This window comes from Chaetura pelagica, unplaced genomic scaffold (assembly GCF_000747805.2).
Source record: "Chaetura pelagica isolate M959 unplaced genomic scaffold, ChaPel_1.0 scaffold713, whole genome shotgun sequence".
Classification (NCBI taxonomy): Eukaryota; Metazoa; Chordata; class Aves; order Apodiformes; family Apodidae; genus Chaetura; species Chaetura pelagica.
This window is the reverse complement of record NW_009952819.1, coordinates 345,490-357,502: the sequence shown is the minus strand read 5'-3', so window position 1 is coordinate 357,502 and position 12,013 is coordinate 345,490. Positions and strand designations below refer to the sequence as shown.

Here is a 12,013-nt window from a genome sequence, read left to right as displayed (position 1 = left end):
CCCCCACCCCGGGGGCCACGTCGGGAGTGCAGAGACAGACTGATGGAGGGGGGACGGTGGAGAACGAGCAACAGGCACAGGGAGGGGGGACAGTGGTCAGGGCTGAGCTGGGGTGGGGGCCGGGGAACCATGATGCTCCTTGCCCTGGAGCAAGCACTGACCTCCTGGCCCCACGTTCTGGGGGTGTGAGGCAGGGCCTGTCCCAGACTGAGCCCCTGGGCCCTGCCCCAGCAGGCCCTCACCATCAGGGATGCCCAGGGGGCCCTGGGGGACCCAGGGACCCGGTGGCTTTGTCCTTGGGAGCTGCTCACCTCAATTTTTTTAAGTTGTTAGATTTTGGGTTTTTTTTTGTTGTTTTGTTTTGTGTTTTGTTTTTTTTTTTTTGCAAAAATGCCCCTCCCCCGGGCGGGTTTGGGGGGGTTAGCGCCGAAGGAGTGGGGGGGGCTGCCCCAGGCTGGGCTGTGGTGACCCAGGGCAGAGCCCCCCCTGGGGCATCCCTGTTGCCACCTCATCCCCTCTCCTCCGCTCGCTGTGGGTGAATCCCCCTGCCCCCCCTGCCTGAACCCCCCCGCCCAGGTCCGTGCCTTGACCCCTCTGCCTGGGGCTAATGTGAAGCTTCTCCCCTTCCCGTGCCCCCTCCTCTCCTTTGCACATGAGGCCCCCGGGGTGGCCGCCAGCAGCGACTGTCCCGGCCTCGCAGCCACTGTGCCTTAACCTGAGCTGGCCGCTCCTGCCCAGGTGCCCCCTGGCCCCCCCGTGCCCCCCGGGGCTGGCAGTGTCCCTGGGAGCAGCAGCAGCTCCCAAAGCACAGCTGGCAGACCCAGCAGGGCTCCCTCTGTATCACGTCCCATTTGTACACGGGCTTCTCGCCCCTTTTTTAAAAAATATACTCGAAGCCAAACGAGCAATAAAGTGACATTAACACACCTGGCCTGGTGTCCTTCTCTGGGGATGGGCTGGGCTCGTGCAGGTGCTGAGTGGGGCTGGGAGGTGACCCTGGTGTGGGGAGACACTGTGGGTGTGGAGTGAGGGGCTTTGCCATGTCTGGTTTGCCCAGATGTCCCTGGGTTTTGGGGTAGCAGCAGCTGCAGGTAGGACAGAGCCCCCCGTTGTCCTTGCAAGCACAAATTCATCCTGCTGCTGTCCCTGCACCACCCCCTGCCCCAACCTCGACAGCAACTCACCCGCCAAAGGCCAACAAAACAACACTCTGCACAGACAAGTGTTTAATACTAAAAATTATTAAAACCATCTTAACAAAACAGCCTGAACCTTTTAACAAAACAGCCCGAAGGCGGCCGCCTGCCCAAGACACCGCGGGCTCAGGGCAGGAGCCTGGCACCCATGGCCCCAGGCTCAGGGCACTCAAGGCAGCAACGTCCCATTCACCCTCATGCCAGCAAGACCCCTGTGCCATGGCTGAGCCTGTGCCACAACAAGAGGGGTTGGTGTCCAGCAGAGCCGCAGGTCCCTTTGAGCTGGTGGTACTTTGGGAAGGGTCTGGAAAGGAGCCCTGGGGCGGCTCCATTGGAAAACAAACATTTAAACACACCCAGCATGGAGGAGCAGGCAGTCTATGTGCTGCACTCAGCCACGGGCACTGCAGCCGAGTGTGGGTGCTGTGTGTGACACGGTCCTGGTGGGCTCAGCGTGCTGTGCAGCGGGTGGGTGCACTCCCAGAGTCTCTGTCACAGGCTCTGCCCTGCAGCAGACACCGCAGCCGGGTGCTGCCGAGGCTCCAGCCCCAGCACTGGCCCTTACCGTGAGGCCTGGAGGCAGCACAGGGGTAACACTGGGCTTCCTGATGCAGACACCGAGTCCGAGCCACCCACGCAGGGAAGGAAAACGCTGGGCTCTTGTCCTGCAGCTTCCTCCGCCACCTCAGATGCTCCCCTCCCATGGCCGCGTGCCCCAGCATGGCCTGGGGCAGCCTTGGGGTCACTCCCAGCCTCTGCTCGTGGGACTCCAGACTTTTCAGAGCTCCAGGGGCTCCGGTTCATGGGTTACTGCTCCCTCTTAAGCTTCTGTATCTGGTGCGTAACTGGGCTGGGGAAGGAAGTGATTGGTGGTGGGACAACGTGGTGTGGAGAGGGCTCAGCAACGCCCTGACCCAGTGAGGAGGCAATGGGTCCCTTCACGGCTCCCTCCACAGCAAAGGGGCAACTGGAGAAGAATCCTTCCAGCTGGGCAAGTGGTGATGGACTGGGCATTGCCCTGGCTCTCTCCAGCCCCGCAACCACGGACAGAAGCCAAATCCCACACAGAAGAGGACACACAGGACCTGTGGGACAGCTGGTCCTCCTGGGCCCAGAGGATTCTGTTAGCCTCGTGCTGAGTCTTAACTTGAAAAAGCATGCTGAGAGGTGAGAGAGTGGGACTGAGGGGTTTGGGGAAGGAGGGAAGGGTTGGGCAGGGGAGCAGAACATAAAGCAGCTGGGTGAGGGGCTCGGGGTGTTCAAAGCTTTCCCCCAGCAAAGCACGCAGGGCTCACACCTGAAAATTAACCTATATAAAATCTGAAATGAACTGCAACAAGCAAACTCTGCACCAGGGAGAGGACAAAGTGTCTCTGCAAGCAGCAACCGCTGCAGGGGTTGGGAATGGGGCAGGGAAGGGGCCAGTGGGCTGGGGTGGCCTGGGCTGTGCAGGACCAGCAGGCTGGGGCTGGAGGGAACCTGCCCTTGAAGTCCATGGCCTCTACAAGGGGCACAAGCTAGACTAAGCAACCCCAAAGTCTGTGCTGGTGTGTCCCTGGTCTCTGCCCTACGCAGCCTACAAACCCAAAGAGCCACCGACTCCTGACTCGAGCTCTCTGCAACCAAGCAAACCAAGCAAAAGGCTGGCGACCCAGCATGGCCTCACCCAAAGCTTCCCTCACCAGAGGGGCTCGCCAGCTCCGCCCTGGCACTGCCCAAAGGCTGGTGGGACCCTCAATGGCCCAACCTCTGCATGAACCATCCACAGCAATGACCTTTCCAGCTGGTTTGCCCTCGGGGTGGGGGGGCCCTTCGCAGCACGGCCATTCTGGGGTGGGTTGAAGACGTGGCGTTTATTGTTCGTGGTGGGCTGGAAGGTGGTGGCAGCACGTGGTGAGGGCTGCCACTGAAGCTGGTCTCCAACCGTAACAGGCTGCGTGACTCGCTCAGGGGGCTGTTGGCCCCACTCGGGCCCCCCCTCAGCCCTCCTGGGCCCACTTGAGGAAGGTGGGGATGTCCCGCACCGGCACGTTGCGGGTCAGCGCTTTGACTCGCAGGTTCCGATCATCTGTCAGCAAAACCACTTCCCTGAGCAAACGGATGGGATCATCTGCAACGAGAGCGAGAGCTCCATGAAGCTCAGACCTCCTGCTCTGCCTCTGCCCTTACACCCATCTTCCCACACCCACGCCGTGCCCCCCCACCTTCCTCGGGTGCTGAGCTCTGAGGCAGGGCAGGGCTGCCCAGCAGCTCTCCCAGCTCCCCACTCCTTGCCAGGGCTTCCCAGCACAACTCGGGAGGCAACACTTCATCTCGAAGGGCTCCCCTCTCTTGTGCTGGCTGGGGGATGGATCGTGATCTCTGCCCACAGCCTCAGGGCTGCCCACTACCAGCTTGGTGCACCGTGCTGTGCTGCAGGCAGGGAACAGGAGGTCCCTCTGCCTGACCCAGGCCAGGAAGACAGCCCGCGACCCTGGCTCCAGCAGGAAGCTGGTGCTATTATTCTGGTGATCTCATTATAAGATCTAAAACCAACCCTGATTTTTTTTTTTTTAATTATGTTGTTGTTTTTTTTTTTTTTCCCCAAAGCTTTTTGTAGTGGCCACTGACACCAAGGCGTTTCTGGCTGGGGCTCAGACAGCCAGAAAGAGTTGAAGCCTGAGAAATAACCAAAGGGATCTTGCCCCCAGATGGATGAGCTGCCCCGCACGCAACGTGCCGGGCTGGGATGTGGGAGCCACGCTTACGTGTGTGCGAAGCAGGGGAAGCATATGGGGTATGTGTAAGCAGCTGGGTCCTGTGACCAGAGGACTGTTCCTATGAGCACAGGAAACACAGTGCCTGTGAGCCAGGACGGGAATGGAAAAAACAGAGTTTATGGGAGCCCAACATGGGCCCAGATTGGCTGCACGGGGAGCGGCAGGACGAGGGGAAGGGGAGGGTGGGCAGGAACGCGGGCTATGGTGTGGTGTTGGGGTGAGGATGGTGGGTGAGTTCCCAGGGCAGCCCCTGCTGGGAGGAAGGGGAGCAGAGGGTAGGCCTGGGGCCGAGGGCTGCTGCAAGTGGGATGGGGAGGTTTTGAGCGGACACTTTAAGAAATGTGTAACAATAAACATCCTCTGCTCTGCGCTGGTGACGCGCCTCCTTGTTACAAACCAGAGGCTGTCAGCTTGTCAGGCCCCATTCCCCATAATCCACATGATTTCAAAATTCAGCATCATTTGCACATAAACATTTGGTGACGGTTTCTCTGTGAATCTGACAAGTTAAGCTGCTAAGAATTCGCACTGACAAATGTGGGTTGATTTCTTGGGCAGCTGCTGATGCGATTCCCATCCCCACTGTCCTGGCAACAGCCTGGGGGTTGTCTGGTCCCAGCAACATGTGGCTGATGCCAGCACAGCACTGGGAGGGGAAAGGGCTCTGGCCAGGAGGCACTGGGGCTTGAGGGGAGGAGGCTATTTCAGGCACCATGAAATTGCTCCCTGGACATTCAGGATGGGCTGGGGCATCCCCAGCACCGTGAGGTGTGCATTTGGCAGAGTGGTGACAGGGCCACAGCCTGGGGCTGACCAGAGGCAGGAGGTGGCACCTTGGTGTTGAAAGAGGCAAAATGCAGGAGGGATCAGCTCCAAGGGCCATGAGAGAGAGAGGAGAAGGGCCTGTGGGATGCAAAAGGAGGGACAAGGCAGACATGAGGATGTTGTACCTTTGTTGGAGGGCATGAAATCCTTGGCCTTGTCATTGCAATAGTGGAGGCAGCAGGACAGAATCAGGTCATCGTTGTTTCCCTGGAAAAAATGGGCAATGTTACCCTTGGCAGGAAATGAACCTGCAACCCAAGCACCCTGATTTCTGCTCTGCCTTGTGACATTGCCCCAGCTGAGCAGAGAGCAGGGCTGCTTGGGGCAAAACCAAATCCACAGGAGTCTACTCAGCTGCCTACAGAGGTGAGGACAGAGCTACTCCTGTCCAGAGCCTGTGCACCCCAGGGTCCCAAAGCAGCAGTGAAAAACCTCCAGCCCTTGGCATCACTACCTCTGCATCCCATGCCCCAGGGCCGGGATGTCCCTTACCTGCTGGCCGGTGGTGTCTTCGCTGCGGAAGGAGATGGACTCCAGTTCGTTGCCTCGACTGGTCAGAGCCCTCAAGCAGTTGTCCCGGGTCTCAAATCTCTCCTCCAGGAACTCGATGGACTTCCTGGCTCTATCCTGAACTTGGCGGGCATAGCCTGCAGCCCGGTGCTCCATCTCCGGGCCCTTGGCCAGGCCGTCCAGCTCGTTTATCACTTCAAACAGGAAGAGGAGGTACAGTTACCATGGGACAAGGTGCTCCCATGACCTGCTGCTGGAGCACGCAAGTTGCCAAGGCCTTGGGGCCGGGGCACTGGGAGCTGGCTCAGGAAATCTGGGTTCAGCTGCTGCAGTGTCCCTGCTCTCCTGGACTTGGCTGCGGGTCTGGAAAAGCTTTGCTGCCTTCCACCTCCGTGGGTCACCTGGCTTGGCCCTGAGAACTCAGGCACCTCGCCCCTGCAACATGTGGGATAATGCTCCCTAAGGGCATCTCAGTCCTCTCTGTGAAACACTGGCACCACCCCTGTGGTGTGTCCCTTGCCCTGCTCTCCTGCCTCAACCCATGGCTGCTCTGTGTGTGGTGACAGAAAACTACAGCCTGCTCCTCTGCCTCTGAGCACAGAGCTGGAGCACAGGGATGGCCAGAAGCCCCGTGCCTCCTGCACCCCTCAGCAGCCTGTGCTCACTTTCAGGCAGGAGAAGCTGCTGCCCTCCTGCTGTGGGGCTGCAGGCAGGAGCAGGGTCACACCTGGGAGCGGGCAACTCCTGCTCCAACACGCTGTCCTGCACAAGTCCTGGCCCTACTTTCCCCACCTACAGCTGCCATCCCAGGCTCCCAGCAGGGAACATGCTCTCTCCAACACCTCGCCCATCTGGGTTCGCACATCTGTCCTGACACATGGCTGCTCAAGACGAGCCCAAGCCTGGGATCAGGCGCATTCCCAGCTCGTTCGCCTTAACTGGAGCCTGTCAAGCCTTAGAGCCTCCTGTTCCTGCAGGAACCTCAGCGTCCTCCCCCCTGCGAGGGGACAAGGGGCTGCATGTGCACGGGAGAGCTGGGGTGCACGTGTGCGCGAGGCAGCCTCTGCGCGCACACTGTGTGTGTGTTTGAGCCATGGCTTCATTTCTGAAGATTGTTTCCGAGCCTGGAGCCAAGTCCTGAGTTCAAGTGGGAACTATGCATTCCTTGGGGGTTCGGGGAGAGAGCTCGGGGTCTGAGGCCTCTCCCCAGTGCTGTGAATCACTGCCCGGGGAGCCTGCGTGATCGCTCTGTTCCATGGTGAGACTGGCACTCACTGTCTGGGTATTCAAATTAAAGCTGCATGGAGCTGCTTTGCTCTTCCCTGGCCAGTGACTCTTCTTGCTACCGACCTGATGCTGCCATTTCCACACAATGCACGGCTGGGCCCGGGGTGGGGGGAGCCGTGCAAGAACGGAACATCAAACAGGAAAAGCTGGTATTCCCTCCCGAAATCCGCCTTCCTGCTTCCAAGCTAAACAGGCTTCAAAGGGGAGGCTTGTTTGTGCTTCTGCACCAGGCCTGGCTTCTCCATGGCGGGGTCAGCCTCAAGGAGCACGGAGCAGGTTAAAGAGCAAGAGAAACAAACCCAACGCGAAGCTGCGCGCTTAACCCCTTGGTGAATCCCCGGGAAGAGCAGGGAGGAGTGTCCCGTGCTGGGGAAAGGGCAGCGTGTCCCTCTGGCCTGGTGATGGGACATGGCACAGAGGCCTCTGTCCCCAGCAGCCATGGGCTTGTGTCCCATGTCCTACAATGGGCTGTGGAGGCAGCAGGACAGGAGAGTACTGAAGGTGCTCAGTCACTGCAGCTCCTCCTGCCTGTGGTGGGCCAGGCCAGGCTCCTACAGGTTGAGGGCAGCAGCATCTTGGGACAAGGACAGGACCAGGGTTTTCAGCTCTCCTGTAACCACTGCTCCTGCCTGGGGTTTGGATGGAGAAGCCTCCAGCTCTTCCAGGTGTTAACAGGCTCCACAGCCCACAGGGCTGCCCAGGCTCTGCTGGTGCTGCTCCCTTCCTTCCACACACAGCGGTGCCAAGCCACAGAGCTCTTTGGCTGCTCTGGTGCTGAGCTGGGCAGGTGGCCAGCCCTGCTCCCCTCACTCAGGGGTCCTGTCCCCAGCCCCAGGAATCCCTCTGGAGCCAGGCTGCTCATCCCACAGGGAAGGGTGGCAGCTGGACACTGGCCCTGGGGCAGGCAGAGTGGAGAAGGAAGCACCATCCTGGCTGGGAGGGTCAGCACCCCTGCCTGCTGTGGGCCAGGAGACGGGTACGAGAGGACACCTCAATGCTGGAGATGCCCACAGGGAAGAGATGGCTCCTGGTGAGCCAGGGCTGCCGCTGGAATGGGGCAAGCCTGGGGGGCAATTCCTGCCCCAGCCTCTCTCCTGCTGCCCTCAGGGATCCCCTGAATGCCAGGCTGGCACCGGGACGTGCCGGGCAGACACTGAGGAGGAACGTTACCTCCAGCCCGCAGAATGATCAAACAATCAGAGCAAAGGCATCTAACCAAACCCTCCCGCCACCCTGGGAGACCACCCAGCAGCACAGCCGTTATCTGCCAGGGTGAGTGTTTACCAATAACGGGAACCAGCTTGCTGTTTTACTGCGAGCTTTATAAGGATAAAAAGAAGGGCTGGGCTTGAGCAGCTGAGACGCTGGGACACAGACCGGCCATTTGCTCAGGCTGCCTAAGCCCCAGCTCAGCTGGGATAAGCTCTATCTGCTCAGATTGTTTAACAATTCTTCCTTCTTGCTCCCTCCAAAATTCCCTCCAAATCCCATTTAACACTCGTCTGCCTCTCCCAGCTCCTGGCACCTCTAAAATGCACCAGGAGGAGAGGAGTTTTGCTGAGTGCCACGGGCAGAAGGCTGGCAGGAAGGGAGAAGGGCAATATGGGCTGAAGGAACACTGGCCATGGCTGGGATGAGACAAGGTGGGACAGAGGCCAGCATGAGCTGAGTGGCTCCAGACCACACAGGCACTGCGGGCATGTGGGGCACAGAGAGAGGGAGCTGGCACAGAGGAAAAGCCCACGCCAGGGGAGAAGCGAAGTCCCAGCCATAGCACTGGCCCTACTCACCGATCAGGGGCACCACCAGGATGAATTTCCTGCAGTCCAGCAGGGTTATCAAGCTGCTGAGATGATCGATGAAGCCGTTGGTGTCCGGGACCAGGAAGACAGGCCTGATCTCCAGCTCCATCTGCCTCATTTGACTCTGGTCTTTGAGCACAGCCTGGAGGAGAAGGACACACAATGAGTAAGTACAATGTCAGATCTGTGACCTGTGGACCCTGAGAGCAGAAGATAAATCTGGCTGGCATTAACATGTCCTGCAGCAAGGGTGTGGACTGTCAGGAGGCTGCAACCATCCCACCTGCACACCTCAAACACCAGCTCTTGCAGGTCCACAGCACATGAGTGGGACGGCAAAAGCCTCCAAGAGAGCACTCTCTTAGGAACACCACCCTGCCCAGGCTCTGGGGACAACCGGGACCAGCCTTGAAAACGGAGGTGTTTTCAGAGGTTGTCCCGAAGCAGCAGGGAGAAAAAGGAGCTGGACGATGGGGGTTCTGTGGCTGCAGATGGAAACAGCTCCAGGTGATAACAGCCAAAAGAAACCAGTTTTGGGACACACAAGTTCTGTCAACAGCATCCTAACACAGGGACCCTGAGCAGGCAGCAGGAAGGAAGGGCTGTGGGGCAGGGATGCTTGGCCAAGTATCTCACTTGCTGTCCCACCAGCTCCTGCACATGCCTTGCCTTTTCTGACTACAACCAGCTGGGAAACCAGGTGGGTTCCAGCCTTGTAAACCCACAGCATTGCCCTTGGCTGAGCCCTTTACACTCGCTGGAGACCAGAGGTGCTCACACATATATGGGAAGGGTCTGCTGGGTCCTAGTAACAACCCTGTGGGGCTGCACCTGGACCTCTGGACAATGCCAGCTGCCAAAACGGGACCCAGGAGCTCACGTATTCCTTTTGACGCTATCGAAGGACTTGGGCTCTTTAGTAAGTCACAGGCTTAAAACACTCAGGATGCTATTCTAGTGCTTCCTCTGCTTAAAAATAGCTTCCCTGGACTTGCTGATGTTTGTTGCCTCTAATAGGAACCGGTCACCCATGGAGCACAGCAGCACTGCTGTGGAATACATCTACCATGCAAACCTTGAGGAGAGCAGGCTTGCACCCACCCAGGGACAGGAGATGACCACCGACTCTGTTCTACCCAACGTTCCTGGGACCTCCCCTTCCCAGGGTGAGGATCCCAATCCTCCCGCAGTCACACCAAAGCCTCAGAGGCACCCTGGAATGATGATCTGCACGGGCCAGCAGTGGCCATGGAAAGAAGTGGTTTTTAATCCATTTCCAAGTGTTGTCATCTGGCTTTAAATCAAGGCGGCTTGATGCTGCCACCTCCCACAAGTGTCTCCAGACAAGGCAGCAACCATAACCTCACAACGTGCCTCCCACCCTCCTCCTCCTGGCAGCACTGTTCCTGGGGCAGCAGCTCCCACTGACCCTGAGGGGTGATGAGCAGAGTGGGGAGCATGCCAGCCTGGTGACAGCGTGAGGTGACATCCCTCATCACACGGGGGCAACTGTGATGGCACCACACAGACATTACCATGGCCGGGCATGTGCCAGCTGCCATCCCTGCCTTCACCCAGGGAGCTGCTGCCCCTGCCCTGGGGGCACAGGACAAGCTACAACCATCTCCAAGCTCCAAAAGCAAGTCCCACCTGCCACAGGAAGATGGAGCAAGGCCCCATTGGCCACTATAGACACACAGAGAGAAGCAGCACATCCCTTAAGTGGTGGCCAAAGAGCCTGATGACCCTGAATTTGCAGGATGGGGATGGGACAAAACCACACAGTGATGACAGTCCTATGCAAGCAAGGGCTGGTGGCAAGAAGGGGACCCCCCCCCGACCTGCACCCCAATACAGGTCCCTGACCCCAGGGCCTGTGCAGGTGACCTTGGAAGCATGGTGTGAGTGGGGAGGTCATCTACTCGTCTAGCTTTGAGGGTGCAGGGATGATAGGGGGATAGGAGGCAGTACCCTCGTGTGTGGCGTTTGCCCCGGTGACCTTCGCCGCTGGGGCAAATGCCACACACGAGGGTACTGCCCTCTGGCTGTACCCAGGCGATTCCTGGCAGCCGTGAGCGACGCCTGTGCCGGCTGTCACGTCCCATTCCGTTCTCCAGGCCGCCCGGTGAGAGAAGGACACAGGATGCTCCGGGAGTGAAAGAGCGAGGTCGGGCGGGGAACGTGCCAAGTCCCCGCGCGCGGCTCCGGGCCGCTCAGGGAGCCAGAGGGAAACTCGCCTTTGCAGAGTTCAGAGGCCGGCAGTGAGATTTATTTTTGTTTGTGTGAGTAAAAGGCTGCAGAAGCCTCTGGCCAAGGGGTTTTGGGGCGGGGAAGGGGGGGAGAGGCGTGGCCTGTGATTCATGCAGACGCTGGTTGGCCCCCAGCCAGGGAGGAAAGGGAGCCCATGTGCGGGGAACAGGGGAGGCCAGCGGCGCCGCCTTAACCCTTCTCCTGGTCCACGGGGACACGGTCCCATAGGTAGGAAGGAGTGCCCGGGGATGGGGATTGGGATGCCTGTGTCTGGGGCTTGGCACCAGGGGGCCTGTGCTGCCCCCTACCCACCAGAAATGAGCTGTCGGTGCTGCCGTGCCTCAGTTTCCCTAATGTGAGGATGGGGAGACAGTGGCTCACACCCACCCTGATGGGATGGAGTTTGGAGGAGACCCCAGGAAGAGTGGTGGAGTTAAAACAACAGAGGTGCAGCCTCACCCCAAGTGTTTCAGGATGGTTGGATTTTAACGTTGTCTTATTAGGGTTAAACACGTTGCGCAGCTTGGTGGCAGAGTGACCCCACAGTGCTGGACGTGGCACCCCTGAGGCTGGGGCCTCTCTGCTCACCCTGGGCCAGGCAGCTCCCCCCTGTCCCACCTCCTGCACCCACACACTGTGGCCATCAGAGCTGCTCCCTACCCGCAGCTCCCAGCCCATCCTGCTGCTCTGGCCATGGGGGCTGCTCCCAGGAGCTCGGCCAGAGCTGGAGGTGGCTCCCCAGGCTGCCCCAGTTGGTGGCAGCACTGAGATCAGACACTCCCGCACACAGAGTCCCAAATTCCCAGCTCATCCATCAGCTGGGATCACCTGGGGATTCCCCGGAAGCTGCTGCTCGACAGGGGTGGACAGGGGACTGGTCCCCTGAGAGCCAGGCCACCAGGTGTTATTCTGCAGAGCGTCAGGGGGGGGAGACCTGAGGGTCTCCACCACGAGCACGGAGTTGGGGGGGTGGTTCCACATCAGCCCCCAGAGGATCCCCGAGCTCCTCTGGCTGTGGTGCCAGGCTGGTGGAAAGGCTCGGAGCTGAAGCTGGGGAGAACCCCATCCCCCCATCCCCTTCAGGAAGGGCTGTCTGGGGCCACACTGATTTGCCAGGATGGATGGACCATCACCATCCTGCCACCACCTCTCCAGCCCTGACCCCACTCTCCAACCACAGGACAAACCAAGTGCCCGCTCTACCCCTTCCAACCCCGCATGCTCCGCGGGGATCGATGGTGGATTTTCCAGAGCCGAGAACAATGCCTCTCCCTACTCTCTGCTCCAGGGCTTCCTCCTCCCAAGGTTCATCTCCAACGTCTTCCTCGGGAGTAAACGTGCCCCGTGCCTGGTAGCACGACGGGGCCGCCGCCGCGGCGGAGCC

At 59.5% G+C, this 12,013-nt stretch overlaps 1 protein-coding gene across 1 annotated transcript in view; it reads right to left on the bottom strand.

Moving 5' to 3' along the window:
- Positions 1-2,904: 2,904 nt before the first annotated feature.
- Positions 2,905-12,013, bottom strand: part of SMG6 (SMG6 nonsense mediated mRNA decay factor) — a 124,382-nt gene continuing 115,273 nt past the window's right edge. Inside the window, exons 16-19 of the mRNA XM_009995127.1 lie at positions 8,368-8,521; positions 5,273-5,484; positions 4,906-4,987; positions 2,905-3,306 (exon numbers count right to left, since the gene is read on the bottom strand). Coding sequence (XP_009993429.1) covers positions 3,176-3,306; positions 4,906-4,987; positions 5,273-5,484; positions 8,368-8,521 — 579 coding nt within the window. The 3' untranslated portion in view covers positions 2,905-3,175. The remainder of the gene's footprint in view (positions 3,307-4,905; positions 4,988-5,272; positions 5,485-8,367; positions 8,522-12,013) is intronic.